General features: G+C 40.4%; 2 protein-coding genes across 3 annotated transcripts in view; one reads left to right on the plus strand and one right to left on the minus strand.

The window, feature by feature from the left end:
• The window catches only part of DNAH6 (dynein axonemal heavy chain 6), a 367,549-nt gene extending 359,106 nt beyond the window's left edge, over positions 1 to 8,443 (minus strand). The window contains exon 1 of the mRNA XM_005575454.5: positions 8,345 to 8,443. The gene's annotated coding sequence lies outside the window, so the exon portion shown is untranslated. The remainder of the gene's footprint in view (positions 1 to 8,344) is intronic.
• Positions 8,444 to 8,731: 288 nt separating this feature from the next.
• SUCLG1 (succinate-CoA ligase GDP/ADP-forming subunit alpha) overlaps positions 8,732 to 24,117 on the plus strand; it is a 36,204-nt gene continuing 20,818 nt past the window's right edge. Inside the window, exons 1-2 of one of the 2 annotated variants that reach the window (XM_074011441.1) lie at positions 8,732 to 9,548; positions 19,800 to 19,903. Coding sequence is in view for 1 of the 2 variants with exons in the window: in XM_045368995.2 (XP_045224930.1) it covers positions 8,743 to 8,839; positions 19,800 to 19,903 (201 nt within the window). In the remaining variant the exon portion in view is untranslated. The remainder of the gene's footprint in view (positions 9,549 to 19,799; positions 19,904 to 24,117) is intronic. The other variant, XM_045368995.2, reaches the window with a different exon arrangement.

The raw sequence follows: 24,117 nt of genomic DNA on the forward strand, positions 1-24,117 counted from the left end.
TAAGTTTGCTAAATGCTTTAAGGTCATAAACCACCTCTTTAACTTTTAAAAATTGTTCAATTTACCTACCTTAAAGTCATTAGATTCTAGATAAGGCCTGGGGACATGTGGAATTAGCCATGCCCCCTAGCTACACAAAGATTATAAATAGAGAGATTTTATATAAGAAAGGATCTCATATGTTAAATTCTTGTCCTAAAGTAAAATGACTGGTTGTTTAAAAGGAGGGATGTTTAGGGCAAGTCAGAAAGTCCAAGAATGTCTCAGATGGTTTGTGTAAGTCATGAAAGGGAATTTATGCAAGAACTGTTGTATAATTCAAAGGTTGTTAGACCTCCTAAATGCCTCATAAAATGCCACTATGGCTCTTACTATACAACTTGCTTGCTTAAGTAAGGTATGGCCTCGGGACATGTGGAGTTAGCCGTGCCTCCTAGCTATGCTGGAGAGTCAGCTCTTATCTGCTCTTCTGCCTGGTGTCTCCTAGGCTAGGCTCCACACCTAGCACATAACTAAAATCTTGAACTTCACCAAAAATAAAAGTTTCTAAGCATTAACATTGTAACATGTAATTGAGACTCTTGAAGAAACAGTTGTACATGCAAGATGTGTAAGAAAAGTAAAATGTGTTCATGGAAAAAAAAAAAAAAAGATTGTAAGAAGGCATGGGAATGTGGATTTTTCTTGCCTAAAGGATTAAAGGATTGTTTTAAGTTAGGATAAATCTGAAGGTGTAAGCAAGTTATTAAAGTTTTGTGAAAAATTAATTGTAAAAGAGATTCTGTGTGAACATATTGGCTAAAGTTAAAGGAGTATTCAGTTTTTCTGTAAACTTAACAATGGAATAAATGCAAACCAGGTTTTTCTTAGAGCAAAAACCTGCTTATGATCTGCTCTTTAACAAAAATTTGTAAAAATGGTGTTTGGTTTTCTTTGGGCTGTATTTGTATAAATGTGTTATTGGTATATGTGTTCCAAAATTATGGGAAACTCCTATAATTTTGATATGACTCAGTGTACATTATCAGTAATAATTATAGTTGTTGTTTTGAATTATTGTATGCCACAGAGGTAACCAAATTTCTTTGTCAATTGTGTTTTTAACTGTGGCTATCCTAAGATGTTTTGTCATCCACAAACAATTGTTACCTTGTTTTAATCCTCTTTAGAAGGTGGTTTATAATCAATTATAGAACTCTAACAGGCATTCTTAAATGCAGGTTTTCTGATAACTGGAGACTGTGATATCAGAGTACAGGAAAACATTTTCAGAACTCTCATGGAGAAATATAATGTTCATAACTATCAAACAGAAGTTAACTATATGGACTAAGCTGAAGAAGGCTAATCTTTTTAACTTTGCTTAAAATGCTGCTGATCCTTTGTTTTGCTTTTCAGAATAAATGAAACTTTTTTTGAGCTATTTGCAGGTTTTAGCAATTGAGTAAAGTATGCTCCTTGAACAAAATTTGCAGCATATTTGTTTCTCTCTACCTGATTTCTCCAAAATGTGGAAACTGTGAGTATTCTTAATTTATAGCAATATAGTTATTTGCGTAAGTGCAACAAGAATCTGTTTTCTTTTGTAACAGGATACAATTGGAGAAATTGATTATTTTACCAAGGCTTTGACTGGAATGGTGTGCTTTCCTTTAAGGAATCAAACTTGACTTGTAGAGCCAATAAAAGCTCTTTGGGGAATTGGTCTCATACCTTGCCTTACACAGTCCCTGTACAGGGTTTCTGGCCTGTATAAGTAAAGAAGGGTAAGCAAAGAATGCCATGTTCTCACAGGTCCAGGAGCCCCAGGTTATCTTGGGACCTCAAAAGAAGAGAAATTTACCCAACTCATAGGTATTTGAGGATACAAACCTGTGGCAGGGCTTGGCTTTAAAAAAGTCTTATCTGAGACTGTGCTATGGAAGAGAGTTCCATCAAAACCAACTTAAAAAGAGCGTACATGAAAAATAATCATTATTCTTGTACTTTATACAAAGAATCAGGGCAAATATAATAACACAAATTGGTCTTATCATGCTTTGTCTTTAGCAAAAATTGGAATTATTAGATTCTAGTCTTATCAATTGTTTTTAAGTTTGTCTCTGCAAGTAAGGCTAACCCTGCTTATTCCTGTGAAACAACTAGTAATCTCTGACTGCTACTCAGAAGAAACAAGAGGGTTGGGTAATATAAAAATCTGGATCAATACTCTAATCCTGGGCACATATTGGAATCATCTAGCAACTGCGTATCAGCTTAGTTCCAACAATTGCCCAGTTCATGGAAAGCTTTCTAATTCAGTTTTCTTGGAATAACTTTGTTTTGCTTTGCCCTTGTGGAATATATTGCTGTTATACTTTTTGTGTAGGAATACAGGACAAGCTTACTGAATGTTTTCTTAAACACTTACTAATCTTCCAGATATCACTTTTTGTCAAAACTCAAGCGTTATGAATGGACCTTACCATACTGAGGCTTTCTGACTGAGCTCCTCTCTACCTTGAATGCAAGAGACCCTCATAGGCAGGCAGGAGTATCATTGCCCCTATTCAGCCTGAAGAAGTTAGAGAATATGGATCTTTGCCCTTCTGCAACCCTTAGGATTAAGGGTTCTCTTATAAAAGGGAAGGAGGAAATGTCAGAGGCTTGTGAACCAGAGCAATTCCATCTTAAGATCTGGGTAAAATGAGGCTGAAACCTACTGTGCTGCATTCCCAGACAGTTAAGGCATTCTAAGTTACAGGATGAGACAGGAGGTCAGCACAAAATACAGGTCATAAAGACCTTGCTGATCAAACAGTTTGCAGTAAAGGAGCTGGCCAAAACCCACCAAAACCAAAATGGTGACCAGAGTGACCTCTGGTCATTCTCACTGCTACACTCCCACCAGCACCATGACAGTTTACAAATGCCATGGCAATATCAGGAAGTTACCCTATATGGTCTAAAAAGGGGAGACATGAATAATTTACCCCTTGTTTAGCATATCATCAAGAAATAACCATAAAAATGGGCAACCAGCAGCCCTCGGGGCTGCTCTGTTTATGGAGTAGCCATTCTTTTATTCCTTTACTTTCTTAATAAACTCATTTTCACTTTGCACTGTGGACTCACCCTGAATTCTTTCTTGCATGAGATCCAAGAACCCTCTCTTGGGATCTGGATTGGGACCCCTGTCTTGTAACAGGTCCACAAAGCTGGAACTTCTGGGGGGAGTAGGAGAGAGTCAGCAAGAGAGCAAGAGTGCATGTCAGAGCAAGGACGCAAACTGCTGGCAAGATGCAGCTAAATGGTATGTTTTAGCGAGCAGGGATGTTTCTTGTAGCCCACGGAGGCTGAAAGGTGGGCTTTCTCATATGCCTGAGAAGAGCCCAGAGATAGCTGACAGAACCAGAGCAAAACAGGCCTTCAAAGTAGGAGTAAATGACGATGCAGCAATAGCTTGGACCACAGCTAAGGACCAGATGGAAGGATGTATGTTATCAGGAGATGCCAGCACAGACAGAAGACCAAACACTCCTTACACTACATCCACCTCACCCTAGCATCACTCCAGGAATTTACACAAAACTCTGGTGAAAGGAAAAGAATCTGACATTCTAGTAGAATGGGGGGGTCACATAAAATCAAGGTAAGATATAGAACTATAATTGCTTTTAAACATAAAGAGCCAAAATTTCTCGAATAGGCAGAAAACCCCAAATCTTGGTCAACTCTTCTCCCTTCTGCTCTGACTGGATTCCACACATGAGGGACTATAATGAATTTATTTTGTTAAAAACAATGCAAATGAAAAAAATGCAAACGAGAGACTTTGCTCCAACAGATTAAAACTCAGTTACTTAGCTCACTCTTGTCAAGATTCTTGGTTGCAAATAGCAGGGACCACTTTGGCAGAAAAAGATACCCCCTGGAGCTGCTCCTCTAGACACCAGCCACCCAGACTGCTGAGTCTCCTGACTCCCCCAAGCACATATCTCTAATTGTCCCTACTTATTTACATATTAGTGAGAACAGGGAAGGGTAGGGTAGGGGGAATGGATATATGTATATACTTGAATACATACAAAAAAATAGCTCTGGAAGGATACACAAGAAACAGGATAGCACTGACTTCCCCTGGGGAGAACTGGGTGGTGGGGAGACTAGAAGGAAGATTTCTCACTGCTTGTATTTTAATATTTATTGTACCTTTTGAATTTTGATCCAGGGCAATAAATTACCTATTTCAAAAACCAACAACTAAAGGTTCCATCCAAGCCAATGAAAAACTTCAACCTTATACCTAATTTAAAGCTCCTCCCCCTCCCTCCCTCCCTCCCTGTCAGGCCTCTGAGCCCAAGCCAAGCCATCGCATCCCCTGTGACTTGCACATATATATGCCCAGATGGCCTGAAGTAACTGAAGAATCACAAAAAGAAGTGAAAATGCCCTGTCCCTGCCTTAACTGATGACATTCCACCACAAAAGAAGTGAAAATGGCCGGTCCTTGCCTTAAGTGATGACATTACCTTGTGAAAGTCCTTTTCCTGGCTCATCCTGGCTCAAAAGCTCCCCCACTCCTGCCCACCAGAGAACACCCCTTTGACTGTAATTTTCCTTTATCTACCCAAATCCTGTAAAATGGCCCCACCCTTATCTCCCTTTGCTGACTCTCTTTTCGGACTCAGCCAGCCTGCACCCAGGTCATTAAAAAGCTTTATTCTCACACAAAGCCTGTTTGGTGGTCTCTTCACACGGAAGCGCATGACACTCCCATGTCTGGCATGATCTGACTCCACAATCAGCAGCTGGGAAGGAAGGGGCTGAGGTCTGTCTCCCCCTCTTCTTTTACTCCTCCTCCCTTCACACCCTTGCTGTATGTTCCCGCAGTGGGTAGATTTGATTCGGATACAATCTCTTAGATGGTGTTATTTGTGGTTCTCTCCTGATGTTCTATTCTCTCTTCGGAATGCTGGCTCTTTCTGAGCACTTCATGGATTTTTCAGAAACTCCTCTCCCACTCCCCTGCACAGTATCCTGATGTCAGTTGGGTACTCTTTGGCTGGCCTCCTTGTAACTCTTCCTGCCTTCCTCCTCCCTCTGGGGGTTTTCTGCAGTCTTTTATGCTAGGGTTCCTTGCCTCAGAGGATGGCATGTCTCTTAGGGGGAAGTTCAACTTTCTTGGCATGCATTTTACTACAGGAATATTAACACATCTTGATACACCAAATATTGCCCTGCCTGCTGATGAGGACTGCTCCAGCTAGCTTCCTGCCGTTGCAATTCTCTAGGAAGGAGGCAGACATAGCTTAACTGTTAGGCCTGCCTTCCAAATTCAAGTTTCCTCAAGCATTCTCTGACCAAGACCTATCTAGCTAGCTAAGGTGGGCTCATGAATTTCTGCAGTCCGTAGGGATTTATCCTGAAATTTAATACCACCAATGTTTTGGTAAGAAGCCCTCACCCACAAACTTGGCTGGGAGTGGAAGGAAACAAGAACATTAAACTGACAACTCTAGACTCAGAAGCATCAATCCCCTTGTTAATCCAAAATATCTGAGACAGGTCTCAGTCAATTTAGAAAATTTATTTTGCCAAGGTTAAAGATGCACCCGTGACTCAGAAAGTCCGGATGACATGTGCCCAAGGTGGTTGGGGGTACAGCATGCTTTTATACATTTTAGGAAGGCATGACACATCAATATTAGTAAGATGTACATTGGCCCATCCAGTAAGGCAGGGACTTCTTGGTTAGAAGTAGATAAGCAACAAAAGTTGCATTTTTTTGAGTCCTTGATCAGCCTTCCACTGAATATACAATTTAGTCTGGCTCAGTGAATCTGCATTTTTACATAAACAATAGGGCAGAGGTAGCAATCAGACATGCATCTGTCTCAGGTGAGCCTCAGAGGGATGACTCTGAGTTCTGCCTGTCCTTTATCCACAAGGAATTTCCTGTGGGCAGATTGTGAGGGAGGTATGTAGCTTATTATCTTTGTAGCTAAAATGGGAGGTAGGTTTGCCTGATGCAGTTCCCAGCTGGACTTTTCTCTTGGCTTGGTGACTTTGGGGTCCTGAGATTTATTTTTCTTTCACACCCTCATACAATGAATTCTAGTCTTTCGCTTATCTGAGCCGGCTGGGATGTGGGGGTGAGAATTCAAAGACACATTTGGCCACCTCCTATCAAACTTCAGAGAGAAGTAGCTCCTAGACTGCCCTCCTCATGGATGTGGAGGTAAGGCTTGTTGTCTTCAGCTTTAGAGCTTTAGACAAAGTTTTGAGACAAATAGAAATATCCTGTTCTAATTTGGTTACTCATTTTAGTTAAAACCTTTAAAACATGATCCTGCCATGTAAAAAAGACAGTTCTTTAATGATAATAACTACCATTATTGAATATTTGGTACAAGGTGACAGTAGCTTTATATACTAAGTGTATTAAATGTTCACAACACTCTTAGGAAGTTTCATACCCATCTCAGTAATAAAACCTGAAACCCAGAGGTCCCGTAGCCAGTGGCAGAGTTGGAATCTGAACCCAGACCTGTCTGATTCCCAAACTCAGTCTGCAAAGATGAGTGGTTGGTATTGACTAGTGTAGTTGTCCCCTACCTGTGAGCTACAGAATTGAGGTAGGGGTGTTCCCGGACCAAATTGAGGGTTGGGCTGCTAGTTTTTGTGGCCCAATAATGAGATGTAGATGAACTGGGGAGGAAGAGAGTTTTTATTTCTGCAACCGGTTACATAGAAAAGTCCTGGAAATTATCGCCAGACCAACTCAAAATTACAGTTTTCTAGAGCTTATATACCTTCCAAGCTATGTTTACGTGTAAGCGTGCATTTATCTAAAGACATAAGTGATTAACTTCTTTTAATCTATAACTAAGGTCTGAGTACTGAAGACCTTCCTTGGAGGCTCAGTAAATTTACTTAATCTACATGGGTTTAGATGCTGGGGTGATTACCCTTATCTTGCCCCCTGCTAAATCACAGAGGTTTGGAGAGTTCCCTCAGACCTCCAATAAACTTGTTTGTGGAGGCCTGGGGAGTTTCTTCAGATCCCCAATAAAACTTGTTTAATCTTAAATGGGTCCCGTTAAGAATTCCTTCATTAATCTGTCATGCTTTAAGGCCCAGGAAAGGCCCAGGCAAAAACCCTTGGTGGGCTTTTGTTACATCCCAGCCTTTGTACAAGGGCACTGGCTTTTAATATTTAACTTAGCTACTCAGTACTGAAACGTTGTTATGGAGGCTTGCATTAATGAGACCTGGTCTGCCACAGGGGTGCAGTTATTACAAGAGATTGAAATATCCTAAGTTCATCAAACATTGTCTGTGGATCCAAAAAATAATCTATATACTACTATTCTCCCATATATATCAATTCAATTCAACGATGAGTTATTTGTGTCAAGCGTTGTTCTAGGTGCTGGGGATACTTCAGTGTACAAAACAAACAAAAATACCCATCTTCATGGAAATACAAATTTTCATTAAAAGTGTACTGAAATTATACTTTTTGTCATCATTTTATCAATTAAATGAAACTAAACATATAACTCAGTTCACGAAGAATTTTGCTATATAAAATAGCAAGGGATTTTCTATTTATTTGCTATAAAAATGTCCAATTTGTTATAATGGATATATCTGGAAACCACTGATACTATTTAACTCTGAGTAATTTAATTATCACAAGAACATGATCCATGATCGAGGAGTTTATTTGCAGTGAAGTCCAACCTGATAATGGCAATAATTGGATCATAAAGGAAGTATTGGGCAATCTCCTTGGGTAATCCCACTCATCCATCCCACCGCTCAGTGCCAATTATAATGACTACCTAAGTAAATTAGGATTGCAATTTTATTGACAATTCTGATGAGGAATCTCAGGAGAACGATTTTCGGCAGAGACGCAGATTACTTCATCTCTTGTTTACCTTTTGACTCTGGGACTCCCTGAGGTTCCTTCTAAAGCTGTTACAGAAGAGGGAACTGTTTGTCCAAACAGGGAGCAAAGTCGCATTTGACCTCGAATTTCAGCCCTTAGGATACCCAGGGAATAAACAGTCATACACTTACTGCTAGTCAAACACTGCATGATTATTTAACTAGAAACTCCACATTCCAAGAAATTAACTGTCACTAAGATAACTTTTGGTTTTTCTCATCACGTCTTTCCCTTCACATGCCACCAGCGCCAGTTCGAATTCCCGTCCCCAGAGGCAACCCTTCCGGGTCCAGGCACAGGTACGCGGTGAGAAATATTATTCTTTCTAATAGCAAACGAGGAAAACGAAGGGGGGAGGAGATGGGCCTGGGATACAAAGTTCTGGCACTGCTCTTCGCACCTCACCTCTCTGTTTCTTCCCTCCTAGTCTTCAAGTCCCTTGTCTCCCCGGTCTCACTGCCGCTCTCCCCTCGCTCCCTTCCCGCAGCCTCACTCAAAACCTACGAACCAGTCGCGGCCGTCAGACTACATTGCCCACAATGCCACGCGCCGGCCAGTCTCACGTGGGGGTTTACCCCCAGCTGCTGTTATAATTCATGTTAATCAAACCCACATTTCTAGGAAGGAGCCGAGTTATTATCTGCCTCTCCGACAGGATGCCTCTTTGTCTTCACCTGCCATCGCCGCTGTTCCGTGAAGAATCCTCTGTAGAAGGAAATTTGTTCAGGCGACTGCTGTGGCCACCCTCCGCCTAGGCCTCTGTCCCTGTGAGGTCCCCGGGGGCCTGGGAGTGTCATTGGCGGATGACCGCGACCCTTGCGGCTGCCGCTGACATCGCTACCATGGTCTCCGGCAGCAGCGGCCTCGCAGCCGCCCGTCTGCTGTCGCGCAGCTTTCTCCGTGAGTCCGGCCAGGACTGTCTTCCTTGCGCCCGCGGGTTCTTGGCCTCGCCGGACCCAGCGTCCTGGCCTAGGCTGCGGCTGGGCCCTCAGGGCGGGACCTCGGCGGGGGCCTGGGAGCGGTTTGGGATTCCGGCTTCAAGTCGGCGACCCCTACGGAGGAAGGAGCTTTGCTGGATACGTGGGGCGGGGGTGGGGGGGCATGGCTTAGGCCGCTGGTAGATGGAGATACTGGGTGGCTGAGCCAGGATTCGGGTCTGGGAGCCCTGTAAATTTGGAAGCTTGCTTTCGGCCCAGCGGTGACAAGTGACAGGGTGGGGGTGGCGTCTAGACTGGCCTTATTTGGAGTTGGGGGTGAAGAGGTGGGGAAGGTAAGTGTCTGGGTTGAGAGGTAGGGGAAGTGTCTCAGTAGGAAGTTGGGGGATGAGGCTGTCCCTAGTACGGAAAGGTCCTACACTTCGAATTCCCCCTCCGCAAGATTGTACGTCAGGGGAAAGATAGTTTCTTTACACAGAGTGGGTCGGCATAGCCGCATAGACTCCTAGAAGCTTATGGTTGGCTGGGACCTAAACCAGCTTATTTGCAGTGCCTCCAACAGGCGGTTTGTGGACACATCAGTTCCCGAAAACTTAGCACCCAAGGTTGCTAGTCTTTGAGACACGCTGACTATGGAAAATTCTTGCTATATTCAAAGTCTCTGTGCTTGTCAGGTAGGTTATAGTAGAAAGAAACTTTGTAATCATCCACATCAGGGTTTGAAATCTGGCTAGTCCCTTTTCAGTCTGTGTAATAACCCTGGACACTTTTCTTAATCTGTTTTTCAGTGTTTCCAATCACATGAAAATATTAACACATTTCAGTGAGCCTGAAGCACCATCACTTGTAAGGTGGACCATTATTTTGTTTACCACTAACAATGAAAAACGATTGCTTATTAAAATTGTGACACACCAGTGGTTGTCACATGTATCCTGGTTTTTTAAAAAGTGAAAAAAAATGTGCGTTTTAGCAATGATGATGTACAGGATGATCTGGCTTCACTGCAGAATAAGTGGAGCAATTTATATAAAGTATCTCGTATGTAATAAAGTTAGTTTTCTTTTTCCGGTTTGTTCGTAATTCTGCTTGTACTGAGTATTTTATGAGACTTAATTCCTTTCTTGAGAAGATTACATTCTAAAAGTGTGCATTGATGAGTGTGCACTCAGTAGCTAACACTTAGTTGCCAATCACTTGAGGACAAAGGTCTGGCTAGATAATGTTAGCAAGTATGAAATAGTTGGTTTGTTTGGTAAAGCTTTCTGGAGATTCTTGAGGGTGTTGTAGGCAGAAGGACAAAAAGAATTCGTTATACCCAGTAATCACTCAGGGCAATAGAGTTTGAGCACCAAGAATGAAGTATATTGAATATGGTTTTAAACCAGCTTAATTTGAATAGATAGTGGGTTAGAATGTAGAAGATCAGGTGCGCAGCACAACCACTGTGGTGGGAAACCCCAGGAAGAAGTTGCCCACCTGTGTCTTTCGCTTCTGTGGTCTTGCTAGTCTGAGGTTCTGCAAGATCCTAGCCTCAGGTAGGTCTGCTGTCTAGAAAAATCTAGAGAATAAAGGAAGAGTGTCTAAAAGATCTAGCTCCTTTACTCCACCCTTAGCAGAACTCTCAATCCTCTTCCCACAGAAGTGGAAGTTCGTTCTTAGACTCCCAGGATCACTTGGCTTTAGAGTGACCATCTGGTTAAGTTTTGTTATTGGAGTGGGCTTGAATTATCTAAGTCATGTGATTAACTTGTTGTTAAGGGTCTGAGATCTAAACCAAGATATATTCTATATCAAGAGGGGTTATGGACAACAATGTTTAATGTATAAACACCTCTAAATTCACGAAACTCTAACTCCTATTTCCCATGCCACATTTCTGAGCCCATTTTCACTCCCACTAGAAAAATAGCAGCTCCAACATCACCTTGCAAACTTTTTTTTTTAAAGGGGCCAGAAATTATTTAGACTGTGAAGCTAATAGAGCTGCAGATGTTAGGGAATTTTGTTCCCTCTGTTAAGTTTAAACTTATGGTACGTTACTTGCTGAAGGTCATAGTGTTGCAATATTGATTAGAGTTAACAGCAACAACAACAAAAAACTCAAGTGAACACTGGTAATTGTCTTTCAGAGCCCTGTTTTACAGCTTATGAGAAAAGGAAAAGGGGCCTGGCACAGTGGCTTATGCCTGTAATCCCAGCACTTTGGGAGGCTGAGGCGGGTGGATCACAAGGTCAGGAGTTCAAGACCAGCCTGGCCAAGATGGTGAAACCCCATCTCTACTAAAAATACAAAAATTAGCCGGGTGTGTAATCCCAGCTACTCAGGAGGCTGAGGCAGGAGAATTGCTTGAACCCGGGAGGTGGAGCTTGCAGTGAGCTGAGATCGTGCCACTGCACGCCAGCCTGGGCGACAGCGTGAGACTCTCAAAAAAAAAAAAAAAAAAAAAAAAAAAAAGGAAAAGGATCCAGTTGAAGTGGAGAGAGAAAATACAATGTAAAATGAGAAAGATTTCTTCCATGAGAAAGTTTAAGGATTTCATAAGCACCCTTAAAGTTGAAATAGTGACGTTTTAAGAGAAGCATAAAGTAATGCAAGGTCTTTTTAAAACTGGTCAGTAGTTTCTGTAACTTGAATCTTTTAGAATAAATAGGGAATAAGAGCCAGTATTTTTGAACCTCAGAATTTTGGTATTTTAATGCCAGAAAGTAAAGCTTAAAAGCCAACTGGTCCCAAACCTTTGTACGGCAGATGAGGAAATCCCGAAAGTTCCCAGTGAGTATCAGAAGGGGTACTAGCACCCAGGTCTTCTGACTCTGCAGTATCGTTTCCACCAGCATGTACCATGTGATAATTTAAGCTGCTTTCTTCGAAGCTCTGATTTTTTTTGGCAGCCTCAGTGATGTGTTGAGAAGGTGACTATTCTGCTCAAAGGTGTTGCCTTCCATTTCCCTGTGTTTACCAGGTGTGTAGGCCTGTTTTTAGAATCAGAGATGCATTTAAAGTGTAGTTTGGAAAAGGAGATACTCAACAGTGATGTTTTGGATACTAGTATCTGTTGCCATTGCATCTAACAACCAAATCTTTATTTCAGAAATACAAAATAGCTTTGATTCAAATGTACCAATGTAGCCATGAGAAAGTGATTTGATTTTCTGACATCAAATTTGTTTTTCCATAGAAGTGTAATTGGGAATGTTAAAAATAATTTAAGTGCAGGGCAACAATTTCATTTCATCAAGGGACTGGCATGCCATAGACCCACATTTTTTTTTTTTTTTTTTTTTAAGACATTGTCTCGCTCTGTCCCCCAGGCTGGAGTGCAGAGGTGCCATGTCGGCGCACTGCAAGCTCCGCCTCCTGGGTTCACGCCATTCTCCTGCCTCAGCCTCCTAAGTGGCTGGGACTACAGGCACCCGCCACCACGCCTGGCTAATTTTTTTGTATTTTTAGTGGAGACGGGGTTTCACTGTGTTAGCCAGGATGATCTCAATCTCCTGACCTCATGATCCACCCACCTCAGCCTCCCAAAGTGCTGGGATTACAGGCGCGATAGACCCACATTTTTTTACATTATAACATTTCTTACGTTAGGATGTGTCTTATTATTGATATATATGTAATTTTTTTGAGACAGAGTTTTGCTCTTGTTGCTCAGGCTGGAGTGCAATGGCACAGTCTCAGCTCACGGCAACCTCTGCCTCCTGGGTTCAAGCGATTCTCCTGCCTCAGCCTCCTGAGTAGCTGGGATTACAGGTATGTGCCACCATGCCCTGTTAATTTTGTATTTTTAGTAGAGATGGGGTTTCTCCATGTTGGTCAGGCAGGTCTCAAACTCCTGACTTCAGGTGATCCACCCGCCTCATTTTTTCTTTTTTACCAGTAATTAATAGTACGTCTTAAAAATCAATGGTGTGTTATATTTGATGAAATATGGTACTTACAGCTTATTAAACTTCACTTGTAAATCAATATTAAATGAATATATAATTTAACATTTGAATAGTGGGTTGTTTGGAGTTTAGGGGTAAGTGGCTGCTAGCTAGTCTGCTGTATTATAAGGTCCTGTAGGTGTAGACTGCAATAGCCTGTGTCTTACATATGCATAATGCATATGGTTAATAAGTGTGCATTTGTTAAATTCATGAGTACATGCATGAATAAATGTTTACCAGGGACACAGTTTGAGAGGTGAGTTGAAGGAGTATTGAGTATTGCATGAATAGAGCCTCGGGTTATTGGTTAGGAGCATGGTACTGGTCATACAAGGCCCATGGTTTGAGTCCTATGCTGGGCAGGTGCTCTTTGACCATACATTGCATCATTCATCCCATCAGCCATCTTATAAATCATGCAGTTACTATTATGGTGAAGAAGACCAGTATGTGGCTGACAGGTACAACTCTGTCACCCCCGTTGAAAACACATCTCTCAGATTACTCAGCCTCTTTCCTTCATTGTCTTTATTACAGTTTGTACTGTTGGTAGTTTTGTTTTTCTTTGTGTAATGTTTAGCTCCTTTACAGGGCAGGAAACTTCACGCGGGTAGGACCCTGAGCCTGTCTTGTTCACCTGTGAATCCCTAGCACCTGACAGATAGCCTGTCACAGTGAACATCTCAAAGCAGTTTGGTCTACTCATTCTGCATCGGTAATAATAATGGTAATAAAATAGCTCTTAGGGATATAACACTTGCTCTATCCTAGGCACTATTTTAAATGCTTTATATATTACTAACTCATTTAATTCTCACATCAGCCTATGAAGTATATACTATTATTGTCCCTGTTTTACAGTGAGGGCTGCACCTTTACAAATGTATTATATGTTAAAAACTTAGAAGTGTATTTGTGCATACTGCACATTATATGTAGACATGGATTAGTATTTTTATAAATAAACATGTAAGATGTGCACAAGGACATGTAGAAAACATTTTTGGCTAGACTTATTTGATTTTAAAATATGAACTATTTTTTCTCTCTTTTTAGGGAAAGATTTGCCTTTGTGTTCATGTAGGGTTATAAACCCAGTTTTGAAAGTGTACCAGACACTGTGCTACCTGGTGCCAATTTAAGGAGTAATTTCATATTAACATCACAGCCTCCTAGGGGCAGCTGTTATCCCACTTTTAGATGGGAAGACTAAGGCTAAGGGAGATCAAAAGATATGCTCTGGGTTACATGGCTGCTGAAAGGCAGAGCATAAACTCAAGACCAGGCCTGTCTGATTCCTGTGATGATATTCTCAGCTGCTCCTAGGATGCAGTCCCAAGGTTAAGCTGGACAATTTCTAAGAATCTGAAGATAAGGAGGTGGCCTAGGATGTGACAGCTATAGCATTCGCCATCAGAAACTATTCCTGGTGGCCAACCTCACCTTTCCTGCTCTAATATTTAATTTAAAATACTTATTTTCGGCTGGGTATGGTGGCGCATACCTGTAATCCCAGCACTTTGGGAGGCTGAGGCAGGCGGACCACTTGAGGTCAGGACTTTGAGACCAGCCTGGCCAACATGGTGAAACCCCGTCTCTACTAAAAGTACAAAAAAATTAGCTGGGTGTGGTGGTGTGGGCTTGTAGTCCCAGATACTCAGGAGGCTGAGGCAGGAGAATCCCTTGAACCCGAGAGGTGGAGGTTGCAGTGAATTGAGATTGCACCACTGTGCTCCAGCCTGGGCTACAGAGTAAAACTCCATCTCAAATAATAATAATAATAATAATACTTATTTCCTTCTTATTAGTAAAGCTAGGCATCTCATCATATATTGATTTGTAGTTTGTCATCCATTGTGTTTCTTGTTCATGGTCTTTATCAGTTTTTCTCTTAGGCTTTGAGCTCCACTTTTTGCTGGCTCTTCCTGTTGCCCAGGTTAATTCCTTGTCTGTTAAATGTTATGAAAACACTCCCCTGGTCTGTTATTGCCTTTAACTCTGCCTATGGTGTGTTTTACTCAGTCTGAATGTTTTCTTTTTTCATGTAGGGAAATATTCAATTTGTATTACTGCTTTTGGGTTTCATTTATTAAAAAAAATGTTAGCATGGCATTTGTACTAGATTAATGTAGCTTTGGGGACTGCCAGCAGCATTTTAGGGCTGAACTTCCATGCAGTCTCTATATGAATTTTAGAGAAACCTATTGTCTTTATATGTACAAAAAAGATAGAGGGTTCTTTTCCCTCTTTCCTGATACGTGGGAGTTCAAGATTGACTTTTTCCAACTCACTGAAAAAGAGATGAACCTTATGATGTTTAGTTTGGTGTAAGTGTTTCTTTTGGAGACCCTTTTTCTTATCCTGTAATTAAGTGAAATGCTTCCCATGCACCTATTGTGTGTAAGTAACTGACCATATGCCATAGGAGATGAGATGAATAAGACATGGTCCTGACACTCATGGAGTTTACAGTTAGCAGTGCGAAAAGTGTTTAGATGGTACTTGAAATAATCTTGAAATAAATTTAAGCTTAGATAATTTCACTTAGAAATAATGTGATAAAGAGAGTAAGGATATATGTGCACTCAGTAGTGTACTGTGTGATGGTGTTTATTGTATACCACATGAAAGTGTTCATAGCTTCTATTCTTAATCTCAGATCCCTTTTAAAGTCCCCCATTATTTTCATAAATCATATATATCATGTGAAGATACAGGAATTCTTGACTGTAGTGTTTTATTTAAATGTTAATTTATATGGATTAACGTAAGTGAAATTCTCAGGAAGTTGAGGACATTAAATCTTTAATTGAAAGGTAAGAGATATTTGCAAGATGGTTTGGCTACCAATGTATGCCTTGTGTTCTAAATTTCACTTTAGGAAGTCACTTACTCTAGTAATTTGATGGCTTTGTCACAGAGGTCAGGATTGTATTTAAAACCAAAATATGATTAAGTTGAGTTAAGCAGTGGACAGTGGAAGATTTGCACTGTGAACTACTTTGCATTCTCCAGCAGAAGCAGAGTAGGCTATTTTTAATTACTTAAGGTATTTGCTTGATAATTTGGGTGGAGAAGAAATTCATTAGGGAAAGAAAGTGTAGAGTCAGTTTGATTTTAATATTTATAGCAGCTAGTGGTTTGCACTCTTTACCAGCCCAAATTAAGGAGAGTGGTAGAAGGATTCTAGGAGGGAAGGTGGGGGTATGGGGAGTCTGCTTTTGTGGGGAATCTCAAGCCTGGAATTCTGGGCCTTAAATTAGTTAAGGTGGGGAGGAATGAGGAGAATGACAGTGATTTAACATTTGGTGAGTTTTACTTGGAAAAGCATATTTTGCGTTATTTCCATTTGAATGCAAATACAGCAACGAAGAATTTCCTTCATTCTATGATGTCAACAATAGTAAGACTTGTCATTGATTTGATAATAGTATTGCCTCAAATATATCCACCAGTTGTTAGGTGTGTCATGGTAGCATGGAGTGGCAGGAGACTGAGAATTGGTTCTCTCTGGAGTGTGTTACCTCAAGCTGTTGAGGAGGCAGAAATTAAGGTGAGGAGTATTACATCATATAGCTCACCTTCAGGTCCTCCTTACAGCCATGACAGGTTGGGGAGCATGCTTGATATAAAGGGCCTGGGGTAGGGTGGATTCATCTTCTGGTGTAGGTTGAGTTTCTGGGATTCAAAAGGCATTTGTGGTGATTATGGTACACCATCATGGCTTGCTGGGCTACTCACGGTTTTCCACTGGGTTTTAGAGTCTGCTCTGATTGCCAACATTTCTCACTTGGCTGGCCTAACATATTACAGCAGTATTCTAGAAAAGGAAGCATATGATGGTCCATGATTCCTTGTCTGGATCTCCTGTGACAAGTTAATTCCTACTGTGCAGGTGCAGCTATCAGTTTAGATGATAGGGGCTCAAGTTAGGTAGCATGGGCCAGGGCTGGGGCAGAGGTGAAGAGAGTTTTTAGTTGTGGAGAGGTCATAACAGTGGACCAGGAACCAGATGAACCTCTTTCCTTTCTTTAGGAGCTTGGAGATCAAGTTATTGGGGGTTTTAGTAGTGAACTGCTGATAACCTAGGTTTCAATTTGGAGGTAATCTCAATGAGGGATTCATTCCTTAACTCCACCTCTCACACATACATAGACTTCTCTACCTTGAATAGGTGTGGGGAGTTTACCCCAAATTCCCAAGGCTTTTTTTTTGTTGTTGTTATAGTACTTTACACACTAAGCAGTTATGGCCGACTTTTATATCAGTTCATATAGATTGTGAGTTATTTGAGGGCTGAGACACTGTCATTCGTCACTTTATCCTTGACACCTGACATTATGGCTTGGTATAGGTGCTCCCCAAATGTTGATTGAATCAATGAACGAACTCACATTTCAGTACAGATGATAACCTTGCCTGGCATCATACAGGTTTCTTGTCAGGATGGAATGTGATCAGGAATTTCACTTTCTTGCCATTGAATATATTTCTTGGATTTGCCTGTAAGATGATAATAGTCTATTAGTTCCAGCTTATCTAGAAGTGGGTCTGTATGAGCCTAGGCCTGGTGTGTAGATGGGGAGATCACACATGCATGAGTGCACACACATGTACACGTATGCATTAGAGGTTTCCCAAGATTTACTTCATTAGATGCTGTAGGCTCTCAGGGGCATTGCACAGACTAATACCAAAAGGCCAGGGGATTGGGAGGTGAGCTGCTGTTTATCACACTTCTGATACACTTTTTATGAGCACCAAAGATGTGATGTTGTAAAATCTTGTGCTCCATAGAATTGATCCAGGAGATCTGGAGTTACTATGAGAAAGCAGAGATCTTCGTTGGTCTGTTATTGGAGCTGTGCTTTAGGGACACAGACAGACCTGTCTTTTCTCAGGGTGACTTCTGCTGCTTTCAAAGGAGAAGTGAATTGTCTGATCTATGTTAAGTTAGTGAGTATAAGAGTACTGGTGCAGGCCAGGCGCGGTGGCTCAAGCCTGTAATCCCCCAGCACTTTGGGAGGCCGAGACGGGCGGATCACGAGGTCAGGAGATCGAGACCATCCTGGCTAACCCGGTGAAACCCCGTCTCTACTTTAAAAATACAAAAAACTAGCCGGGCGAGGTGGCGGGCGCCTATAGTCCCAGCTACTCGGGAGGCTGAGGCAGGAGAATGGCGTGAACCCGGGAGGCGGAGCTTGCAGCGAGCTGAGATCCGGCCACTGTACTCCAGCCTGGGCGGCAGAGCGAGACTCCATCTCAAAAAAAAAAAAAAAAAAAAAAAAAGAGTACTGGTGCAGAACCAAACTTTACCCAGAAAAAGTATTTTATATGAACAAGTAGGGACTCCAGATATCCTGATCACAACATCTGATCTTATAATCAAATTTTCTACCTTCTGGTCTGAAAACATATGATATGATAATGATATGATATGATACATGAAATGATATGAGCCTTTGTTGAAGATTCAATGGGAGGGACTGGTAAAGCCGGTTCTTCCACTAGTCAGGAATTGTAGCAGGGTAGGAAAGGGTATAGCTTCTACACAAATATCATGGTTGTAGGTGTTCAGCTGGGAGAAGTGGGAGCCAAGGGCAAGGATGGGTCTGGAGTGCAGCACTGGCGAGGGTGGGCTGTGCTGCACAGCTCAGTAGGGACAGGGTGTCAGGCCATAAATCCCTGCTGTGTCCACTGGCCTGGAGTCAGATGTTTAGCTGTGACTGCTGTGCCAGAACTTGACCTGCAAAGCCCATGGCCCCTTGTTGATCACAGTCTCATCTGAGAAAGCTGTCTGTTACATAGCGGTTCTTTGTGTGTACCAAATGTTATCCAGGTGGTAAGGGCTAAATCTGGGCCTGTCTCTTCCCTGGAGGTGTAATGGATTCCAGATACTTCCGCCAGAAGCAGATGTTGTTGCTCTTTCAGTTATGGAATGTGAGGTCAGGACTTAGGTGGGCATGAGGCAGTGATTTAAGGCAGAAAGCATGGAGTGGACTCTGGGCAAATATGTGACAGGTGTTCTTTTTTTGTTGTTCAATAGAGATTACTCCTTATGTTCTTTACTTGGGCTGGCTGCGTGGACTACCACAATGATAGGCAGAAGGCCTGGCTACTTTGAAAGGGCCAGGGATGGGCCACAGAGAAGTCAGGTTGGTAGTATTAATGGACGTTTAGAAGGTAGCCCACAATTTTAAGTCATCTATGTTCCTCCTCCTGTTTTTTGAAACATGGGGAGCTGGTTGTAGTAACTACTTAGATTTCTCAATTAATTTCCCTTTTAGGTAGGTTGCTTCAATAACCTAGGTTTGTTTTTTAAAACAAGCTTTTTCCTCTCTTGTCTACTTGCCTATTTATTTTATTTTCCCTGTTTCTTTTATACATGAGTTCATATCAGAAGACATTAAGTGATTTTTGATTGTATTTTAGATAAGTTTTATCCTATGACTTAACATTTAATATGTTGTTCCTACTAGAAAATAAGTTGCTGAGCAATTTTTACTTGTATTCCTGACAAAGTTTGCCTCTTAGCTTACCTATTTAAAGGTATTAGACTTCAAAAATTTGGGTCAAATGGGGAAACATGTGGCTCTTTAGTAAACAGTATTAAAAGGGGTGACACTTCGTTTTCAGTCCCTGGATTTAATTTTAACCATTTATCTTTGAGCCCCAGTTTTTTTCTAGGAAATAAAAATGATAAACATTAAGTTTTTCCTCAGTTCAGAAAAAAACTACAAGATCATGGTTCTTGATAAAGAGGGGATCCTGGAGAATGGAACAATGTCTTTTATGTTTGTTTTTCTAACTTATTACTGTGGTCACTGTGTCTTATTTAAAAGGTGACATTTAGGTTTGCTGTGATCACAGGATAGCTCGTGCATTAGAGGATTTTGTGTGTGTGTGTGATCAAGTTGAATTATTGTTCAAAAGTTTAGAAAAATTATAATGTGTCTTTTTTTTTTTTTTTTTGGTTTTTTACGTCTTAGTGGCACAGAATGGAATTCGGCATTGTTCCTATACAGCTTCTCGGAAACATCTGTATGTTGATAAAAATACAAAGATTATTTGCCAGGGTTTCACTGGCAAACAGGTATGTATATCTAGGGTTTTATTTTGAAATGTAGACTAGAGATATAACAAAGTAACAATTTTTTTATTTTTAATATCACAAAAATAACACATGATTGTTGCAGAGAAATATACTGTACAGTAATGGGGTTGTATCTCAGGAGGTTAGTTGCTATTGTCGGCCTATAACATAAAAATTGTGTTTAAACTTACCTTGCAAAGGAGTAATATTGTATGCTTACTAGGAGTATATTGTGCTGGAGGCCTATACACTTTCTTTCAGCAAATACGACAATAATGATTTTCCTCCAATGTTGAAACAGATCACCGTTTCTTTGACTAAGCACTAGGTAAACTAGATTCTTGTGTTTAGGTTTTGTACAAACAGACAAAAAGCCATATTGTTAAACACAGAATCCGCATTCAGTGTGGAGAAATGCTCAAACCCAGAGAGGCTCATGGGTACTGAGACAAGCAGAAGAACCAGCCCACTGACTTTTCCCATCTTATGCTTTTCTGGGACCATGGCCTGGGACTAGCAGGCAAAATTGCCTGAAGTGTTTTAATTTGTTCTCATTTATTGATATTCATTCTCTCATCCTCTTTCCTGTTCACATCACAGATTTTGTATAAGTGTAAATAAATATATCTGTGATGAGATTCTATAATAAAATGCCACATAAGAATCTTCTTTCCTTTTTCCTACCTTTCTACTCCCCAGGAATTCCTTCTGTTAACAAGTTGGCATGTATCCTTTCAGATATTTTTCTTGTGTATACAAACACATTTATAGGTGTTTTGTAGTGTTTATTATACAGAACTATATATATTTATATAATATTATCCAGCATATAATATATATACAATCCATATTTCTATAAAACAGATACCTAAAAGTAAAATTGGATGTCACATGGTCTGTGTATTTATAATTTTAATAGCTACTGCTAAATTGAACTTTAAAACATTGGAACAAATTTATACTTCCACCATAGTAGATGCACAGAATTTTTTAAAATGAGGGAATACTATCAAATCAATTAGAGTATAACCACGTATCTTAACCCAAAGTATCCCTTTTTTATTATTAAAGGAGATATGGCAAGATAAAAACAGTCAATTTTTAAAAAATAATTTAAGGTTAATGATTTTTCTGTAATTAAAAGAATTGTCTTGTCAATTCTTCAGTATTTTGGTAATCTAGAGCAGAGGTCAGTAAACATATTCTGCAAAAGGTCAGATTGTAAATATTTTAGGTTTAGTGGGTCATACAGTCTCTGTTACAACTACTCAAAAGCATTTTAACAGCAAAAGCAGCCATAGAAAATATTGTCAATGAATGGACCTGGGTGCATTCTGATAAAACTCAATTTACAAAACCAGGTAGTGGGCCAAATCCTATAGACTGCAGCTAGCAGGTTGTTTCATGTGAAATGGTCCTTTGCTTTTCTATTTTTTTTTCTGAAATGACAGGGCACACAAATGTGTTGCAGTAGACCTTTCTTCTTTTTCTTCTTCCAGTCCTCTATTACCATAAAAAAAAAAATCCACCAATAACAAAAAAATGAAACACCCATAAAACCTTGAAATTTTGTTCCTCGTAAAAATGGCAGGGTGTGGTGGCCCACACCTGTAATCCTAGCACTTTGGGGAGCCAGAGTAGCAGGATTGCTAGAACCCAGGAGTTTGAGACCAGCCTGGGCAACATAGTGAGACCCATCTCTACAAAAAATAGAAAAATTAGCTGGCTGTGGTGGCGCATGCCTGTGGTCCCAGCCACTCAGGAGGCTGAGGTGGAAGGATCACTTAAGTCCAGGAGGTTGAGGCTGCAGTGAGTCATGATTGAACCAACTTGGGTGACAGAGTGAGACCCTGTCTCAAAAAAGAAAAAAAAATAGGTTTATTCTGATAGCCAAATAATGTTATGTATGCCACTTCCCTTATATACATTCTAAGGAAAGTAGATCTTCGTCCAAGATTTGAAGTGCATTCTATCATCCCCGTCCCAACTGATGTTATATTCAGCCTGTTTTTTGTTATATATTAATATTATTAGCATATAATCAGATGTTTGATTAACCCAAATTCTCCACATAAATTTATTATATATAATTTTGTTTTTCTGTTTGCCAAATATTATATGATTCTATGACATTTTAAGCTCTGAGGTTTTTTGTAAAATCCATTGCCCATGGTGTAAGCACTATTCAGAACTGTCTCTGTGTTCTAAATAAGGTAATGGTTTGCCTAAATATTTAAATCAAAGGGTAGTTTTAGTGTTTTTCAGTTACCTGCAGTTAACATTGTTTCTCATTCACTCTCCTTTTTTTTTGTTTTTGTTTTTAAAGTTAAGTGAGAGCATTAATTGCCTCAGGTTTGTTGATTCAGATTCATTATAGAGATAATGATGATGTCTGAAGTTTAGAACTTACTTCCACAGTAAATCTGCATATTGCCTCATTAGTTTTTCTCAGTACACACATTGTTCTACATATGAATGAAAAATCTTTGTATTTTTAGAGTATGTTTCAGCAATGCAGTTTTCCAGTGGGTGCCATCTTGTTTCTTTTACTGGGTTTATAAGCTGCTAAAATTATTACTATTCCTAACTGTGTACTGGCTGATGATAATTGTAAAACTAAGGAAAATAAGCTTATTTTGAATAGATGTGATATTCCTGTTTAGCACTACTTTAGGATTAAAATTTGGTACTTTTGAGTTTACCTGGCAGTGTAGTCTAGGGCAGTGCTTCTCAGTGTCTGTAGCAAAAAAACAGTGTAGGTGTTTGTTTTTAATTTTCAGTCTAATGTAGATCAATATTTTAATAAAATACAATAAAAGCTGTAGCAATGTCATACTGCTTTATTTGCAAACATTTTTACTTTTTTAAAAATTAGATTTTCCCCCTCCCTCTCCCCCTTCCTTCCTTCCTTTTTTTGTTGTTTTTCTTTTTCTTTTTCCTCTTACCTCATTGCAGAGCAGCAAGTCTGCAAACTATGCTTTGAATAGCACTGCTTTAAGAGAGAGAGCAAGCACTGGCCTGTGGTTCTTTCAAAACCCTGCCCCTGACTTTAGACAAGTTAATTAACATGCTTGGGGTCAAGTTTCCTATTTTGAAAAATAATTTGAATCAGAAAATTTCTGAAGTCCTTCCTAAGGCCCTGATTTGTATTCCTTTAATAGAACGTAAATAGTTGGGACCGCATTTTGAAGGTGCTTGAAATGACCACATTGATTCATTCATTTTTCAACAGCTATTTATTGAGTGCCTACTGTATGTTGATTTAGGTGTCATATTGCAATGAACAAAGTAGACATAAATCACTGTCTTCATGGAATTTACATTTTAGTGGTTGGGGGGGAATATATCAACAAAATCAATGAGTATATTATGTGGTATGTTACAACGTATAATTGCTATGGAAGAAATAAGCCGGGGAAAGGAGGAGTGTGTGTAGTCCTGGTGGTTAGGATGGAGGAGAGGGCGATTTTATATCAGGTGGTCAGCAAAAGCTTGATCTCTGAGTTAAGATGTAAAGGAGACGTAGGAGTGAACCAAGTGGATATCTTAGGGAAGGATATTCCATGCAGAGGACACAATGAGGCCATGAGGCAGGCGTGTGCCTGCTGTGTGTGGAAGCCGCAAGGCCAGCGTGGCTGGAGTGTAATAAGGAGGCAGGTACGGGATTCTGATGTGGGGAGACAGCTTGTATATTGACTTGTAGGCCAGTATATGGAGTTTGGCTTTTACTTGACTGAAATCTGAAACAATCAGAGTGTTTGATTAGAGGAGTACTATGATCTTCCTTATGTTTTGACCAGATCACTCGGGCTGCTATGGAGATTAGATTGAAGGGGAGCAAGGGCAATAACCCATTAAGAGTTGAAGTGACTTAGACCAAGGTAATAGCAGTAGAAGGGGGAGGAGTTGTTGATTGTACTTTGAAGATAGAGCAATAAGATCTACTGATGGATCTAATATGGTACATATGAGAAAGAGAATAATCAAGGATGACTTCAGTATTTTTGGTCTGATTATCTGTGAGGCATGAAGTTGTCTTTAACTGAGATAGGGTAGATGGAGGGGGAGTGATCGGGAACTCAGTTTTGGACATGTTGAGTTTGAGATACCTGCTAGTTCTCAAAGTGGAGGTGTCAGGTAGGCAGTTGACAATGTGAGTATGGAGTTCAAGGCTTAGATATATGTGGGGGGTGTGTGTCTTTGTGTATGTGGGA

Source organism: Macaca fascicularis, chromosome 13 (assembly GCF_037993035.2).
Source record: "Macaca fascicularis isolate 582-1 chromosome 13, T2T-MFA8v1.1".
Lineage (NCBI taxonomy): Eukaryota > Metazoa > Chordata > Mammalia > Primates > Cercopithecidae > Macaca > Macaca fascicularis.